This window comes from Anastrepha ludens, chromosome 3 (genome assembly GCF_028408465.1).
Source record: "Anastrepha ludens isolate Willacy chromosome 3, idAnaLude1.1, whole genome shotgun sequence".
NCBI classification, from domain to species: Eukaryota; Metazoa; Arthropoda; class Insecta; order Diptera; family Tephritidae; genus Anastrepha; species Anastrepha ludens.
The window spans coordinates 126,468,342-126,487,463 of NC_071499.1; the positions used below are offsets into that span (position 1 = coordinate 126,468,342).

A 19,122-nucleotide genomic window follows, 5' to 3' on the forward strand; every position below is an offset into this window, starting at 1 on the left:
CATGTCATTTGTGTTACCATTCTCAAAAAAATAGGTGGTTCAAAAAGCAAACGCTATATGGCCCACCCTGTATTTCATTTCGTAAGACGAACTTTCGTTGTCGCTTCAGTTGTGTGCTGCAGTATGTCTTAATTTTGGCAGTGAACTTTTTTCCAACGAATTTCACTGATTTGATTCTCTTGATACTGTAATTATACTAAGAACACAGCATGTATTGGTGGCGTCTTCCGACGATCACTACTTTGTTTTTCGCGCTTTTGACAACCGAATGATGTCAGTGCTGCAGATAAACAAACAAAAGGAGAGGAAGTTGCTCGTTTGTAAATATTCAGTGAATGGCTTGGTAATATTGGGATTTTTATATTTTATAATTTCTTGTGCTTGCTTTCGCTTACTCTTCCTCTTCACAAACGACTAATTTTTCTTCCTTTTGTTAGATTATCTGCCGCGCTGACATCATACCGAACTCAGAAGGCGCAATCTTCTATTCTATCATTCAAGGAAAATCTAAAATTCGTAAATTTTAGTTTTTTCAATAACAGGCTCACCTTGCATTTTCGTTTAAGGGAGCGAATGCAATTTGGTATTTTGAAAGTCAAAATTTGCTACAAAAAAATGCAACAGCAGGAAGCGAATTACTGAAATCAAAATAATAAATCGAGAAAAGACGAATCAATTGTGTCCGTGATTCAAGAATTTTTACTGGAGAAGTTGTAAACAGAGCTGAATGCTGGTTGAACATGCCTCTACTGTGTTGGAGTATGTTCAGTGTATAGCAGCGGTTAAAGAGGTGTCTATGTCATCAGCTGTTTGTTGTGCAGCTCGTGTAATTGGAGGAAATATTTTTATTAATTTTAAATAGTTTGCGCAAAATGCAGTTGACGTTAATTAACTTTTTTAAGAAAACTGTGCCAGGACACATTTTCCGAGGTAAGCGGCGACTTATAAAACCCGTCAGTAAGCGTGCAATGGACACGCTACAACGCGATTATGAAAGACAAGAGCAAAATATGTTATGGTTGCGACATCCTTACTTGACAGTTGTAAGTTGTGTGTATTATTTTTAGGAGTACTTTGTGCTATACGTATTAATAATAATATTAATAACAATATTCAATGTATTAAAGGAGGAATCGTCAGGTCATGCTAAGGAGCTGGGGAAGACACAAGCTAAACTTGCGATGTGGAACGATAGACAGACTCTAGGGAAATTGAAACCACACATAACGATTGAAGAGCGACTGGCACATTTAAAAGTAAAAGAAGCCTGGGAGTAAGAAAATGACTAAATCTGTCATCTGCTAAAGAGGGCCAACAAGTTAAGATAGAATAAACTCTCACATATGAAATAGTTTTTCTTTTATTTATTAATAAATTGTTTAATGCATAATATATTTTATATACGATTTACTTATTTTCTACAAGATACAAACATTCTTTTTTTGCTATTTTCAAAGATATTGTTCGTTTTTAACCATACACTACTCCGTGCAACGTGTAACATTTTGTTTTTTTGCTTTAGAATACAACTTTTAAATAACTAAAGACGAAATATAATTTTGGAGAACAGTGCAGTTTTATACAATTTTAATAACTATGGAAAAATATAATAGTATCAGAGTTTTTTTTATGAGAACGGGGGTATTGTGGTTATATGTAAGAAGGGGTCATAGGGTATCGATTGCTTATTTTTTGTTAGGTTAATGGAACAGAAACAATGAACACAAATTGCTATTAATCAAATATGAATTTATGTGCCGTTCTTGAGTGCGTCGTCGATACGCCACCTAACTTAAAAACCCAGGAATATGTATGTGATATTGATAGCAATAGTAGAGTTACAGCCAACGAACACTGCGCAGGGACATTCATTGGGTGAATCGCTTTAGAAGTGAAAGCTTTAAGCACTTGCAACACTAATTGTCTGTCTGTTTTCTAACTCCAAGCATTTTCAATCCGCAATGAGTGGTGCGGCTGTTTCACGCTTTTTTGTTTCAAGCGTCTTCTCAACTTCATTTGCATCTGGTTTTGCAGAAGCCACATCAATATCTATATCGGTGGGTGCAAGCGACACATTTGTCATGCCATCATCAGTGTCTGGTGTTACTTCCACTGGCGCTGCAGCCGCTATTATCGGTCGCGTTTCGGCACCCACAAAATCATCATTATCGGGATTTGCACCAAGCGCTGCTGCTGTTGCTGACACTGGTGACAATGGCGGTGGTGTAGTAGATAACATAACAGGCGAAGTGTTGGTTGCGGCTGCACCATCACCAATGCCACGTTCCACAGGAGGTGGTGTTGTTGGTGAAGTGGGCAATGAATCCACTTGTTGAATGAATTCTTGATTTGGGCTTTCACGTGTGAACAAGCCCATCTTACTCTCAGGCGCAGTGCCTGTAGCGCTTGAATCACTATCCATTCCAGTTGCAGTGGTTCCACTCCCAACACTGGTCATTGTGGGCGCTGGAGGCCCACCAACCAGATGTGCAGGCGCATGTTGCGGGTGATGAGAGTGCACCATACTCGTGTGTTGTTGTTGGCCTTGGTTGTGGTAACGCGGTATGTCTGCTTTGCGCCAGAGCGTTATCTCCTGTTGCTTGAAGTAACGACGATCCTCAGTGTCCATCAACACCAAATTTAGGAAGTACTTTACCGAGAATTTTTTGTTGATATCGCGCATAGTCGGTGTTAAATTGTAACCGGCTAGGAATACGCGGATTGGTATGCTCTCGCCCTTCACCGGTGCACCATCCATTATCTCGTATTTGGCGATTGTTTCATTTTCAGTGAACATATTCGGTCCAGTGCCAGTGGACTCGCGTTTAATAATTGCAATTTCCATATGTTTTATTTTAATGCGTACCAACAAGAAATATATCTTACCGATTATTGTATCTTTCAAATGGTATTTACTTTTATTGTATTCGAACTCGATGTGAAGGCAATCCTCTATGCCTACCTCCATTTTTATAGGATTATTCATCTCTGGATAACTGCAAAGCGTATGAACAGCAATGTCCACTTCACGCGTAATATCACTGATGCGACGAACAATGGTTGCACGCAAGAAATAACGCAAGCGTACATTTGAACCAGCATAAACCTCGAATTGCTTTTCAACATTTTGAAAATCGAATGGGTAACTGTGGTTTTGTATAAGATCACCGGGGCGGGCCAAGGCCTTAGTGATACATTTGAATTCATGGTGATTGCCACGATCATAAAATAGCTCTATCTGGCCAATGAAATCGATTTTTATGCCCTGATGCTCCAGTTTACTGCCAGGTTTCTTGAGTGTCACATTAACCTACATTAGAAGAGAAGTAATAATTATTTAGATCTGCTGAACGGTTTTAATTATTTACAATGCAATAAAAAATCTCCACCAAAATCGCAAGCATTTAAAAGTTATTAGGACATTCATGCTTTCAAACATTAGCATGTTTGCTCCAATACCTGCCCAAATTCAAATATTTCTGAAGTTTTCATTTATTGCAATAATTCTATACTACTCATTGCTATTAGCACACAATTAGCTATACTTAACATAATGGAATCTCACTTTCGAAGTTTTATTTTGACTGATAACATCTCACAAGGCTTTTCCAATTAAATTAACTTTTTTCATACTATTCCAATTAGATATCAATCCAATGCATTATAAACAAGTGGCTTCGCTCTGTAACCCAACTGTCGGTCGTAGCCACCTCAGTTGTTAGCTGTCACTCTTGCATCGTCACTATCGCCCCGTATGCCTCTCATTGCCTAATACGCCCCCCTCGGTCTAAAACATATATGCACTTGTTTTCAATAAATTAATGCACATACCTTGCCCGACACAGTTTCACCGTCATAATACAACAGCATTTTTTCAATTTTTCCATCTTCTCCCTTGACCTCGGCAGTTTTCCTGTTTTCCGCTCCATCAAAAACGATATCGATCTCGGCCGATTGACCAAATCCGAGAAAGTTCATCGTTGCTGGCTTGTATCTTTGCGCTCTCTGCCAAAGTATTTCTTAGGTTATTGTTGAAGTTCTGCGTTTTGGAATGTTATGCGGATATCTTTAAAGAAAATCACACGCGCACACAATAAGAAAACAAAAAAATTATTGGGCGTTTGATCAACAGCAGAAAAGAAATCTAACTTCGTTGCGTTTGATTAGTTGTGAATTTAGATAATTTTTGACAGTCGGTGTTGTCAACGCTTGTCAAAAAATTGTTGGGCATTTTCGCGTAAGGGATTAATGAATGAGTTTACATGTTGTGGATTTTTTTACTAAATATAACTTTCAAGTTTTATTTCATTCTGTTCAAATTTAGTTTTCTTTGGTAGTTGGGATTTTTATAGTATTTATTTTAATCAATACCGATTAATTTTGTTTTTATTACCGCCACGGGTGATGGCAGCACATAGATTTACGTACGATAAACAGAGAACGTCGATAAGTACTACAGGGTGATTGAGAAGAAGGAAACAACATGCCGATAATGTACTTCAAACTTTGGTTTAAGTAGTCAAGGAGAAAATTGTTAAAAATTAAAAACAAAATTTTGATTTGGTGAACAATGTTTAAATTGTTAAAAATTAAATTTAAAAAAATATATATATAGTAAATAGGTCAAGCTTCACTACGAATTTATGGCATGCGCCTACATGATTTCTACGACCATCCCTTTGCAACATTTTCCAAAAAATAATAGGGAGTAATTTACAAACTAGTTATACTATATAGCAGTCTATAGAAAAACGATCGTTAATCTTTTTTATCGCAAATCAAATATGATACAACTTTCGGAAAAGGAATTGATCGGCAAAAATATCATTGGCACTGTCTGCCTGTTAAAATCAACCTTTTCAATCATTTTGGCGATTCGTGCCCACAGCGGGTATTGAAACTGTGCACTGTAATTATGCACAAGCCCATCCGGCTACGGCTCCCACCATTATTGCTATAATCTTTGTTCAGTTTAATAAATCTTTCCTATAAGAATTGTTTGAATAAGCAAAGATCAAACGATAGAAATGAAAACGACAAGTTCTAGATTCCACCTTAGCATGAATTACAATTAATATTTGATTACACATTTTTAGGTTCGGAACTTTTATTTGCAATTTACTCATGATGGCTTACATAAACATTTACAAAAATTTATAAAAATGCGTTGGAGTTGTGGGACTAATTTTTTTTATGTAAATATGTATGTAGGTGAAAATATTTTACTTTTTTGAAATTTTTACCAATAATCCGCGCTTAATAGCAGCTCCTTACGAACTTATTACTAGAACCGCCTGATTATCGAAACTAAATGAAAATAACCTCGTACTTTTCGATCTCACTTGAAATTGAGTTCACTAAGACGAAAACGAGTCGGAATGTGTATCGTTTTACTGAAGACGACTTTGGTCGATAAACCTGTTTGACTTCCGATTCTGCGTTCATTTTCTCCGATCTCTTGAGTATTTAATATGAACATCATACATACAAATACATGTATTACAAATAATATCCTTATATTTCATTTTGAGCATACATATATATGCATGTACATATGTATATATTTTTATTTCCGTTTATTTCAATACTTCGTTAGCAAATTCTTTGCGATTTTATCTAATAAATACCAATGAGTAACAATAAACTACACAATTAATTCAAATGCACTTCAGCAGTCACAGACCGCTCGCGACTTCTTCTCTTTCAACATATTCGTCCACTCCAAATGATCCGCTGCATTCTCTATATGCGTGCGATGCAAACGCTTGCCTTGAGTAAGTAATTCTGCAAACTGTGATACGACCGGATCGTGGCCAATTGTCAATACCGATACTACATTTCCCTGAGTATCCAGATAGTACACAACGAATTTAAAATTATTCAAATCACCCTTGATCAACACATCCGAAAAACGACCATGCCCAGCATATCGTATACCTTTACCGAAAATCATCGTAAAGAAAAATGGTACCGCTCGCAAATCCTCAATTGTACCCGTCATATTGAGAGCAGCAATACGACCATGATATTGCGCCAACTGAATGTGACCAACAGAGCCCCGTTGATTTGCATTGGCCAATATGGGAGCATTCGCAATGTCACCGCCTACATAAACATCCACCACATTTGTCATTAGATGCATGTCAGTGTCGATGGAGCCGTCGGCGTTAATGTTGATGCCTGAGCCTTCCAAGAAATCTGTGTTATATGTTGAACCAGTACCCAATACAACAACATCACAGGCTAATTTGTTACCGCCAGCAACTTCCAATTCAGTAACGGCACCCTCGGCATTTCCATGCAACGCCGAGAGTCGGCTGTGACCTTTCATTATAATCCCTTTCTCACTATACAAACGATGAAAAATTTCACCAACCGCTTTGCCGAAAAGAGCAAAAGGATACTCGCCTGAGTATATTATAGTTACCTGCAAGGAAAAAACGCACATTCGAGGTAAATGTATTATGTACGAGTAAATGAAATTTTAAGAAATAACATATTTTATTTGTACTAAATTATGCACTCCAAACTATTCTTAACATTAATGTGTTCTTAAATTCCTTTTTTCTCAAATTTCTGAAAAAAAACTTAATTTCCTAATAGCTGATGGCCTTCGTTGCTAGCGCTACAATTTTTCTTAAAACTTGTATAAATAAATGTTTATTAAATAAGTTAAGTAAAAATAAAAAAAAATTATAATATAAAAAAGAAAAAAAGTCCTAATTTCGAAACTAAGGCAAGGTTAGAGTAAAAATCCATTTTTTGTTGTACTATTTTCAAGGCTGATAACCCCGATCATGGTAAAAAAGTTTAGAAGAAGTTCAGACCGTCTCTCAGCGAATTTGAAAGAATCAACTGATTGGCTGACGTAATCGGAGTCATGACAATGGTTTGCTTACGAAAAAATTAAGATTGTGTTGGTGATATACGGAAAAAATCAACACACTCATTTTGCTTCGTTGCCGTCTGAACAACGGCTGATTGGACGAGTGTGTGAATACATGGTGAACAAAATTTTTAGAGGTGTGGCCAAGATCAAGCCGCTCAGCAAATTTGAAAGAATCAGCCAATGGTTGATGGCTAAATCTAATAATCTATCATTATTGATCCCAATGAGCAAAACCAGCTGTTGTTTACATGCCCTTACTTAATTTCACTACACTTCAAAACTAATTAGGTACAAGTTTCAAAGAGCCCGAGCACGTAAGCCTGAAATATACCCGTCCAGGAATATAGTAAAATTTATCGACATGATAATGTAAGCTGGAATATTAGAGGTTAATAACAGTAATAGTTTGGCACATCCAACCCTGGTCGATTAGGTCGAGCATTTTTGAAGCTTGTTCTTCCTTTTACTTTTCTTTTGAATCATTTTTCAATCTGGACGATATTTACTTGTTCAACTTGCTTCGAAGCACAAAAATTGTGAGAATTTGCTAAAGAAAATGTAAGAACTTTGCGGAGATCATTCCAAAATGTGGATATATCGTGTCGCAGTGATGTCGTCCCCTTAGTATTAAAATAGCCTATAAATTTTTTGATGTTTTGAGAAAATGAATTTCAAACTTTTTGTCGAAAGTAGCTCTCACTCAAATCTCGTTATGTCTGTAAATATTTATTATTTTTTCACTGACGTTTTGACCAACTTTGTGGAACTAGAATTTGACAGAATTTTGACCACATGTAAAATCGACGATGGAGAATCCAAAAATTCAATCAAAAAAATAATATCCTATGAGCACATAGGCTTTTACTAAGGGGACGATTTTTGGTGTGCGTCTTGATGTTGTTCCACAAATGGAATAAACATAAAAAAAAACAATATTTAATTCCATCTTTCACGTATCTCTTCTTACCGATTTAACTTTGTTGACCAATGCTGCAGCCACCTCCATTGCAATAAAGCTTCCTCCCACGCATACCAGATTTGTCTCCGGTGTAATTGCATTCAATATTACTCGAGCATCTGCGTAGTTGCGCAAAGTGAACACGTTTTTCAGATTATTTCCTTGTGTTGGCGGCCTCCTGGCGCTCAAGCCAGTAGCTATAAAGAGTTGATCATATTTGATTTCATTCCCATCCGAGCAAACAACTTTCTTGTCAATCGTATTAACTCTGGTCGCCTCGACCCCAAGCATAGCCTCAATGCCATATTGAGCATAGAAGTCGGCATCGCGGTATTGTATCATATCCAGCGCAATGTCCATGGACTTGGAAACTTTGATACGATCGTAAGGCAAGATTTGTTCGCGGCAAAGCATGACAATACGACCTGTAAAGCCCTCTTGGCGCAGCGTTTCCACACACACGGCAGCTGATGGACCGCCTCCAATAACAACGACACATTGCTTATTCGACATATCGCGTTTCACCATATCTTTCAAGCGTTTATTTTTCTCCAAATCTGTGCGTTTGGCACGCAATTTTACTTTGCCATCATCTTCGACACGCACCATAAAACAGGGCAGCGAGTCCAGGCCAGGGAAATCTTCGATGTCACCGGTACGCAAACAGAAAGCGGCGCCATGCCAAGGACAACGCACACGACCCTGACCCAAGGCGCCAGTGTGCAATGGTGCGCCATAATGCGTACACTTATTGCCGACAGCTTTTATCTGACCTCCTTGCTTCACCACCAACACTTTTGTGTCCACATCGAAATTAAATTGCTTCATTTCATTTTCTTGCAGATCGTCAATGTTGCAGACTTCGACAGCGTTGGTATATTCCGACATGTCGCATTCGGATGTAGACTGATATGTACCTAAGGTGAAAGTTAATGAAAAGAAAGAAAGATGAAAAATGGAATTCGTTTTTGAAAGCAAATAGATAAGATTGTAAAAATATGCAGACAGTAGAAATTTCAACAAAAAACACAGGAATGCTTAAAAAGGTAAAAATAAGCGCGAGTCGCCTTTCTGAAAACGTGCGGATCGGAGTTGTCCTAGGGGGTATGGCGGGCTAACCAAAGCGACAGAAACCGATAGTGTTGAGATAATTCCTTCGGTAAAAATCCAACAGAAAATGTATACAGTTTGCCTTTAAAAATTGGCATTAGTTTAAAATACTTTAATGTTTTTCAATTCATGTTATTCGATATAATTTTCTGTGAACATAAGTAAGTTTTGTTTGAAATAATTGTGTATACCTATATAGGGAATAGTTTGTAATAAAATTGTGATTAAAAATTGTAATTTCGAAAGTGAACCAGCAGACTTTCATATTTGAATTGAAAAATAGGACTTTTGCCGCAGCATTTCGCCTTCAAGATTCTTCCTGCATTATTGGTTCTTCCTGCATATTAAGGATTCTCCACGCAACATTCCCGCAACATTTTGGTCCTTCGAGCCGGATCTTTTCATCGCTTCAATCAACTTGGTCCTATCGCAACATTAAACATTTTTTTTGATTCTCCCCGCACCAGTTATGTTTAAAACCAAGTTAAGTTAAATTAATTAAGGCGATTCAAATAACAAGAGCTGGTTTATCGGATTATCTGGATTATCGGCATTATCAGTCTTGGAATAGTTAAAAAAATAGTAAAACTAATTTTCTTGGTTAAATGGGAAAACGGAATTTAGAGGCGAGAAAAAGCATTATGCTCCTTTTTAATAGTATTTATCATGCTTTACACGATTTTTATGGAAAAAATCAACTGGGCTTTAGTTAATAGGTGTGTTCATGTAAAAATTATCAAATAACTTGTCAGTAACTTAATTTCTGAGAATTCGCTCTCAAAGAGAAAGATATCAAAAAAGTACATGAACGCAATACCAGAAACAATTTGCAAGTTTTACGAACAGCTGATTGAATTGTTGGCGGAAAAAATCACAAAAAGTAAAATTTCTTACAGTTGAGCCACCTCATATTAAATTGTAATTAAGCAAATAAAATGCAAAATAACGAGAATCACAAGATTTTATTTTGTCCACAATAATTTGTTTTATTCCATCATCGCTGTCAGATGAAGAACATTTCATTAGTAATTGTAGGGTTGTGGCAATTACAGCTTTCTTAATATTTCCCTTGCTTCCGTTTTCCAAGAAGTACATGCATAAAACACAAAAGATACCTTCAATGCTTCCGATTTGTATTTCGGAAACTGCAACAACGGTGACTGGAGACTGTGGTTCAGAAGTACATAATACCTCTACGTGTAAATCACTGGCCGATTCCTACTTAATATAATATATGACTTTATAAATTTTATCAAAAATATATTTACTTACATTCTCCCTTTGAATCACACCTTTAATTAAAATTTGGAACTTTGACTCAATTCCCAAATTTTAATTCGTGTTTATTTTTACTTTGCGATCAGCTGTTTTTCTCACTTGCAAATTCTTACAAGTTAAAATTTATCCAGTAAAAACTTGCAAGTTCCCCTCAGAATGAAATGCAATTTTGCTCTCTCACTTTCCCCTACTGTGCAAGTTTTTTGGATACATCAACACCACAACTTGATAATTTGCAACAATTTATTTGCTTCAATCTGTTGTAATTATCAATAGTTTTTGATGTTTCATGACCAGGTGTTTAAGAGAAAACTTACAATTTATGAACTAACTGCATGTAAGCCAGGCGTAACCACATTGTACTTGTATTGTGGAGGTCATGTAACAAACGACAAATAGAAAGAAATTGGCATTATTTCAAAAATCTATCCACTTTAATGAATTTTTTATTGAGCAGCAACTTCATGTTGGCAAAACAGGTTTCTATTAATGAAAATACAATTTTTGTTTGCCTGCCAAATTCGAGCGTCCAGGTGCAAAACACCAAGAAGCACACCAAGGTATGCAAATTGCACACTTACATATATTTATTCGGGCACCATTAAAACTCAACAATAATCATTATGAAAATATTGACAGAGGTTCATTTGATGTAAAATTATTTGTTACAAATTATAATGGCAAAAGTGAAAGGAATGTTCATTCGCTGTTCATTGAAGTTTACAGGCGACATACAATATATATATGTGCATACATATAGTACATACAAATAGACATACCTGACAAATTGTTTTATATTCGTTTAGTAAATACAGTCGAACTTCTCTACAGTGAACTTCCATATAATGAAGCTCTCCTTATAATGAACTGGTTTCGAAGACACTGCTTTTTCGTTCTACTTTCGGTGTATTTTTGTCTCCTTATAATGAATTTCTATATAGTGAAGTTTTCTATATAATGAACAAATTTTACAGCTGGAAATTCAAGCGTCCTAAGTTTTTGTCTCCATATAGTGAATTTTTTCAAAAGTTTTCTGTTGCAAACAATTACAGTTAGATGTGGAAATTAAAACAGAAAGAGCTGAGCTATTACAGTTTTATTCCGTGATTGAAGTTAAAATGATGCATCGAAGCAGCATTTCGCTTGAAAAAAAGTTATTAATGATTAACAAAGTTAATGAAGGAAAGAAAAAAAAAAGATATTGCCAATGAATTCGGAGTTCTTCCCAGCACTTTATCAAATATTTTAAAAAATAAGGAAGTGATTTTAAAAAATGCGGAGGATGTGGCAGTAAATACCAAACGCAAAAGACTTCGACCTTGTCATTTTGAGGATATTGACGAAGCAATGCTGAAATGGTTACTCGTTGCACGTGGTAAGAATATCCCTTTATCTGGACCATTATTGAAGCAAAAGGCCAAAGATTTTGCGGAAGCACTAGGACACCACGAATTTGAGGCAAGTACAGGTTGGTTAGACAAGTTCAAAAGTCGGCATGGCGTTATTCAAAAGACATTATGTGGGGAAAGTGCTGACACCAACATAGAAAACCGTGATGAATGGGTGACGAACGTCTTACCGAAATTAATTGAAAATTACAACATTAACGACATTTTTAATGCCGACGAGACTGCTTTGTTTTTCAAATGCTTGCCAACTATATTAAAACACTGGCATTCAAAAATGAAAAATGCTTTGGTGGGAAGCAAAGCAAGGAGAGAATAACTGTCCTGGTGGGAAGCAATATGACTGGATCAGAAAAGCTAAAATTGCTGGTAATCGGAAAGGCCAAAAATCCGAGGTACTTCAAGGGAATAAAATCTTTAGGTGTCGATTATGAGTTTAACAAAAAAGCATGGATGACCAGTGAGATTTTTACGAAATGGATTGTAAAACTCGACAAAAAATTTTGTGATCAAAACAGAAAGGTGTTGTTTTTTGTTGATAACTGCACTGCCCACCCTAAAGATGTAAGAGACAAGTTGAGAAACATTCATCTCGCTTATTTTCCTCCCAACATGACTTCGTTACTGCAACCAATGGACCAAGGCATTATCTACAACATGAAACAACATTACAGAAAACGAATTTTAACGAATATATTGACTCAAGTGGATGAGGGAAATTCTGTTATGGCCATAGACTTGCTGCAAGCAGTTCGAAATCTTAGCAATATATGGAATGTCTATGTTAAACCGGAAACAGTTGCCAACTGTTTTAAAAAGGCTGGATTTTCAAAAGATGTTATGCAGATTCCATTTGAGCATTGGGATGAAGAGGACCTTCTTTTAATATCGGATTAGGCCGCTTTACAGTCTTCATTTAAAAAAGTAGCAAATATCGAAGCATCGTTTGATGACTACGTAAATGTTGATAATGGTGTGCAGACTTGGGACAAACCATCCGAAGAAGATATTCTCAACAGCATTTTTGAAAGTCGCGGAGTTCCAGCTGAACCTGGTAAGCATTTATCTTTTTATAGTCAAACGAAAATTTAATATGTAAATATTATTTCAGATAACGATGAACACGATTTGACCGTTGAAGAATTGGCAGAAACTGAGGAGGCATTACCTATGTACGTTGATACAAGCTGCTTCATCCATTAGCGTAATTAGAGCCTTTGTGGAAATGAGGAATGACGTGCCGATTAATGTTTTCAACTCTCTACATGATTTGGAAGCTTTTATTGAAAATGAAAAATGGAAGACTGTAATTCAAACCAAACTCACTGATTATTTTAAATAAAATTACATAAAAAATCAATGTTTCTTTATAATGAAGTTTCTATATAGTGAAGTGATTTTCAGGTCCCGTGCGAATTCACTATATGGAAGTTCGACTGTACATACTTCTTTAAATAAAAGGCTTTAAGGTTTTATTATTGACAGACTTATTTGTCTCCTATTATTAAAAATCACAGCATGAAAGTCACTTTGACTGAAAAAGTTGTTATAGAAATAATTTTAGGTTCTTCACTATAGTTTCACGACTGCTCATCATCAACTGCTTCTTACAACAAAGTAACTGTAATTAGCAAAACTTAAGAAATTTGTATTTGCGCAGAAATTCTAGCTTAGTTCTCACAGACTACACTGCATTAATACTGGTTTCTCATCAGTACAACTTAGTATTACTTTGCGTTGATTATGTCACTGGCAAGTTGTTGGTTTACAATGCGAACAAATGAGTGCGAGGAGAGTGAAATATGAGCGTAATATGGAAGAGAGTGTATGGTATTCAACTGACGAGTCAACTGGTTTTTAATGGGATTCTCGAGAGTATTTGTTTTGTATTTACAATAATTATAACAAATTTGCAAAATAATTCGTCGTCATGGTGTCTAGATTAATACTCGTTTACATACATACTTTATACTATATAAGTATGTAAGAATGTAAAAGGTGTGCTCAAAAATTTAGGTGACTTTAAATTTAGCAAGCAACGTACATATATTCGATTTATAAAAAATCAACGAAAAAATTTAACATGAAAAATATTGCGAGTATTGTAAAAAGATAAATCGACTTACATATCTATTCTTTCATATATATAATCGTACGTATTAAAAAATAGTGCAACAATTGTTTAGACAAAGCTTATCATCTAATTTTGTTATGTAATTTGTGGAGCGCTAACTTATGATATGAATTGTATGATAACCTCACTCATGTAGGTGAAAGTTTATCACTACTTTGTTAGGAATTATATTTTCTATCATTTTGATTGCAGAGCTTTCTTTCGGTATGTCTGTCACTAAATTTACATTTACTAAATTTCTTTCTCTTTAAATCTTTTTTCCCACATCACCGTGGTTTAATTAATTTCAATTTATTTCTATTAAATAAATATTTTTTTTTTTTAATTCCATTTAATTTAATTTAGTTAAATTGTATATTATTTTATTTACTCAGGTTTTATTTCTTTCACCTTATAACTTTCCATTTAATTTAATTTTGTTTTTCAGTTATACTTTTAATTAATTTTTGTTGTATTTTATTTTAACATACTTTATTTTATCTCAATTTATTCCGGTTTATTTAATTTTTTATTTTACAACTTTGCAACACTAAACAAATTGGCCAACAACTACATAACTCATACGCCCCTACCGGCGCATCAACACAGCCATGAAGCCGGCTAATTTCGCTTTTTAAAGCAACAGCCATTCACGTTGCAATAACCTTGAGCGATATTTTCTTGGCAAAAAAGCAAACGTAACACAAACCATAAAAAACTGAGGAAACGAAAAATTAATTACGCGTATTCTCGTATTAACGAGCGATAAAGCAAAACCAACATTCAAAGTAATTCAATTGTTTGATCATAATGTTTCGTTAATGTAATCATTTTGTTTTTTGTGACGCGATGTTTCTGCCTTGATTGTCTCAATTTTAATTTTTTTCACTTCACTGACTTCCCTGAATTTTGTGAACGGTTTTTTAATAATTTATAATCTAGATTACCTTGCCTCGCCGCTTTCTATTGCGTTAACTACGAAGTATTTTTTAATAATTTGGCTTTGCTCAGCGGCACTGGAATGTGCAGAAGAAAATTTCACTACTGACTGACATTTGAATTATTATGAATGACACAGATTGTGCAAAGCGAATAGACAGCGAGAATCCTCAGAGTTTTGAGTTTGCGTAGTGTTTTTGATTCCATATTTCTTCTTTTTCACATTTCGGACATTTGTTTCTACGGAGATTTGGGTTTACATGCAAACTAAATTCATTTCAATAAATTTTAACCTTTTCAGCAAAGCTAAAGGTAATCTCCACGCCGGAGGACAATCACGCGATGGAGAATTTTTAACCTGATATTTGAATTAGGGTACAGCACAAGGAGCAACTTACCACTTTTTAGCACCTCTTAGGCTTTAATTTTCCGGGAGTTTTGGGTGTTTCGTTCTTTCTTTAACGACTTTTATTTGTTATTGAACACGCAAGTGAAATTAAAAAACTATTAATTGACAATATACAAATAAAAAATTCAAAGAAAAATGTATTGATCTGTGAGACATACAGTTTTGGAGTTTTTCATTTGAAGAGGGTTGAGAGAAAAATAGCAGCAGAAAAAAAGGAAATTTACAAAGTTTTGCATCGATATAAGTGGATGTTTAATATAACTTTAATTAAGAGACGCCATCTAGTTGTGTATTAAAACTCTCTTTATAAAAGGAATTGGTCGGATCACAGCCAAACTCAATTAAACTGGTTAGTGAATATCCTATTTTTCGCGTCGATCCTATTTTTTCATTAAAAGCTTAACCTGTTATGAGGGTAAAAAGGACGATTCGCTTATACAATGCATTCATCGTCTAAGGCTTCCAAGGCTGGATTATGGACTAGTAAATTCAATAAAATCGCGGCAATTCCACCCTAGTGGATATCCGTTAGTTTTTAAGCATTACGCATACACACACGCGCATACAAAAAACTTATGAGACTTCATTTAAGAAAACATTTTAAACATATGGACGTATGTAAATACGAAAAACACCCAAACCATAATTTCGTTTCTACTTTACTCACCATCCTGATGCTTGGTTGATGCATTCGCGTCGTCTTTGGACGTTGTAGTCGAATATTCCTTACAATTTGCCGAACCCATAGCTACTGATTTTCTGTTGACTAATAAAAAATTTGTACGCACTGTATGTTGTTGTGGTTGCGGTTTCGTTTTTTCGTGGTAAAACCTGTTGAATGTTCGAAAGGGAATGCTATTTATAATGCGATTAATATGAAAACAAAAGTTCGGCATAACTCCAAACAGTCTAACTCACTCTGACCTTCGCTTTTGGGCTGACCTCAAGTGGCAATGGTAGTTATCGCTCCAATTCTGCTGTCGGAATGTCGAATTGCTTAGCTCACTACGATAGGTGGTCAGAAGTTTACTATTGGTATAATAGCGCTGTTGTTGCTGCACCAATAACTGGGATGATAAAATGCTGCCACCTAGGCGCGTTAATAAACTCCTGTGCGTGATAGGTGTTTGTGATGTAATGCCAAATGCGCACAAAACACGTAAGAGGTTATTGAGGCAATGCAATAGGATGCGTTGAGATGTACGTCAGAGAGAAAAGTACGTGGAATCTTTTTAGCACAACTTATAAATGGTTATGTATATTACAAAAAGAATTTTTATATGAACGCATATATTATATTTATTTTTTCATAAAGGCATGAAATCACGAATAAAATTTTATAATTTATATAATAGCGTTGCGCGTAAATAATACGTAGCTATTTATGTATTTAAAACGAAAAACACTTGTTGCATTATTATCTCAATTTAGTGTTTCAGCACTTGAATGTTTGCATGCATATCCAACATACATACATATGCTTATGTGTAATAGTGTCTAACTTTAACTTTATGTTTTACATTGTGTGACTAATGCGTGAAAAACCGGTGAAGGGTATTTTCAATTCATTTACATGAAATGTCATAAACATAATTATATACAGCTTTGATAGCCGTATAATAAAAACAAAATATTTAGTATACTTTTATGATCTCTCTACAAAGCAGTTAATGCATATTTATGTGCATACTATATTTTATATATATGTTTACATATGTATGTGCGAACGTATTTGACTTAATAAATCCTCATTCGTATAAGAAACATACGTACGAAACACGCGACGCCGTGACTGGTTTTCCCCCCAATCATTCACTGTGTTACGTGTTTTTGTTATTGCATTTTTTTGTTTGTTTTTGTTTCTACCAACTCTTATTACTAGAGCTGTTCACTTTGGTTCGCATTGAACTTGTTTGATTGGTATTTGTTAAGTTATACGAATTGAGTTTAATTACTGTACTATTTTTATTATCTTTTTAATTATTGTTCACACTTTTATGTGTTTATTCAAATAGCAGAAAGTTCACAAGGAATTTCGAATTCCTTTCGGCAAGTATGTATTAACTTACGTACATCCAACACGCGTGAACGACAAATCAAATATGAGCAACGAACTTGGCCAACTTGCACGACTAACTGATTTGTACTAATGCTACTCTTACTTTTACGTGTTGTACATATGTATGTACTATATATGTATATGTATGTTTGCATATGCTTTGTTTGGGAGCAAAGCTAACAGAAAACTTGATATGAAAAAAGTTAAGAAGTGTCCGAGTTGGGGCCGAACCGAACTTTATATGTATACATGTATGTATGTATATGAGTACCCAGTGCAAGATTTGAGTAAAATTCATAGAAATAGTCTAGTAGTGATGATAATTACAACTATCAGATCGTTTGATAAATAAAATTGAAATATTTTTGCCTGATTAGCCTGAGACGCAATATAATTTATCAAATTTTAACTGCCTATTACATGAAAAATGCTCGTGATCACTGGTCAATGCTTTTTAAATCATTACTAGACAAAAGGAAATCTCATTTCCAACTTTGGTTTATTTTATGAAAGTGTAAAACACCAATGTACATTTAGAAAAAATTTCTAACTTCAAACAAGTAGGGGAAATTTAGCAAGTAAATGAACTTTTAATTTTGAGAGGAAGCTGATAGTTTCTGCTGGAAATTTATTTTTGTTCGCGGATTATTCTGTCGAATGTTGCAAAAGTCTTAATATATACATATTTGGCACAATTGCCAGAAAATTTCAGTGAAATCCACTCCGAAGTGAATTACAGAGTCTCACCGTGTGTAATAGACAATGATAAATGTACTTACATATATGACTAAATTAACTTTTTTCATCGTTATAAACATTTTTAAATACACATTAGTTTGTATATCCTTCTCTATCTCGATTTCGTTGTACTATTAAAAACAACCGTTATGTTAACAAAGCTATAATACCCCAGTGCATTTTTATTTCCCATGCATAACCATATATATATATACATACATACATACATACCACATTCAACATTCTCACACTGTTGGAGCCGCATAAAATAAAAATTACTAGAACTACATATAATCTTCGTTTGCGGTGTCATTAAAAGTCAAATGCCTACACAATGTGTATATATGTACTAGTTCAGCAGATAGGAGAAATACCTATGTGTATGTATTTATCAAAACCAAAAAGATAAAATAATATTTTTGTGGTTTCAGCAAATCGCTAATGCCTTCGATTTCTTTTATTTAATAACCATTCTCTAAAATTTTATGACCTTTGGCGAATTCATTGTTAGCTGAAAAGACCATTGTCAAATATTTTATATAGGTTTCACAATATTTAAAAATCTGATATGTATGTACTGTTTCCATATATCAAATCTGATTATTTAAATTAATTCATAATTTTTGAACTACGTGTCTCCATAATACCATTTCAAGTTTTACACGAATAAAGAATTACAAAACATTCTCAAAACCTATTTGCCGAATTGAGTGTACTCTTTCATTTCAATTGCTAGTAATATTTGGCAATTGTAAATATGCATAAAGGGAAACCGCTGCCGCTTACTCAAAAGCCGCAATTGATAGAGTGAATGGGTATTTGAAATATTTGCATATTTTAAACACTGACGCCATGCATACCGCACTGATAAGCGAAAAAACTTAACACAACTTTTGTTTTGCTGTTTTAGTTTCTGTTACTTTTCTAGCACTCCGTCCATCTATTTGCTGATAAAAATTTGAAAACTCAATCGAAAATGGACTTAAGTACTTAGTAAGTCTGGCAATGCAAACTACAAATGTAGATAAAGTAAATGCATATTATATAATTGCCCAATATTTCACTTTAAAAATATTTATTACATTTTATCGCCGTTCAATGATTTTCATAGATGTGATTGCACCGGTTTGTGTGTATTATTGTCATCAGTTGAGCTCGAATTGCAATTAGTAACAGCTGATTGGAGATGACAGGGTTGCAAATTTATAGCTGATTGGGATTTG

General features: G+C 34.8%; 3 protein-coding genes across 8 annotated transcripts; 1 reads left to right on the forward strand and 2 right to left on the reverse strand.

The window, feature by feature from the left end:
* Nucleotides 1-762: 762 nt before the first annotated feature.
* Nucleotides 763-1,399, forward strand: LOC128859087 (ribosomal protein 63, mitochondrial). Its single transcript, XM_054095795.1, has 2 exons — nt 763-1,043; nt 1,128-1,399. Exons 1-2 carry the CDS (start codon nt 873-875, stop codon nt 1,275-1,277), a joined length of 321 nt encoding a protein of 106 aa, XP_053951770.1. The 5' UTR covers nt 763-872; the 3' UTR covers nt 1,278-1,399.
* LOC128859086 (vacuolar protein sorting-associated protein 26) lies at nt 1,343-4,240 on the reverse strand. Its single transcript, XM_054095794.1, has 2 exons — nt 3,832-4,240; nt 1,343-3,310 (listed from the first exon to the last, which is right to left on the reverse strand). Exons 1-2 carry the CDS (start codon nt 3,976-3,978, stop codon nt 1,952-1,954), a joined length of 1,506 nt encoding a protein of 501 aa, XP_053951769.1. The 5' UTR covers nt 3,979-4,240; the 3' UTR covers nt 1,343-1,951.
* An 849-nt stretch (nt 4,241-5,089) lies between these two features.
* Nucleotides 5,090-19,065, reverse strand: LOC128859089 (apoptosis-inducing factor 3). 6 transcript variants are annotated; one of them, XM_054095803.1, is made up of 5 exons: nt 18,982-19,065; nt 16,021-16,212; nt 15,770-15,957; nt 7,857-8,764; nt 5,090-6,427 (listed from the first exon to the last, which is right to left on the reverse strand). In XM_054095803.1, coding segments are annotated over exons 1-5 (2,049 nt in total). In that variant the 5' UTR covers nt 18,984-19,065; the 3' UTR covers nt 5,090-5,668. The 6 variants fall into 6 exon arrangements, with proteins under 6 accessions (XP_053951778.1, XP_053951776.1, XP_053951775.1 ...); XM_054095801.1 differs by lacking the exon at nt 18,982-19,065 and adding an exon at nt 18,820-18,854; XM_054095800.1 differs by lacking the exon at nt 18,982-19,065 and adding an exon at nt 18,686-18,768 and having other exon boundaries at nt 15,770-15,933; nt 16,027-16,212.
* Nucleotides 19,066-19,122: the final 57 nt, after the last annotated feature.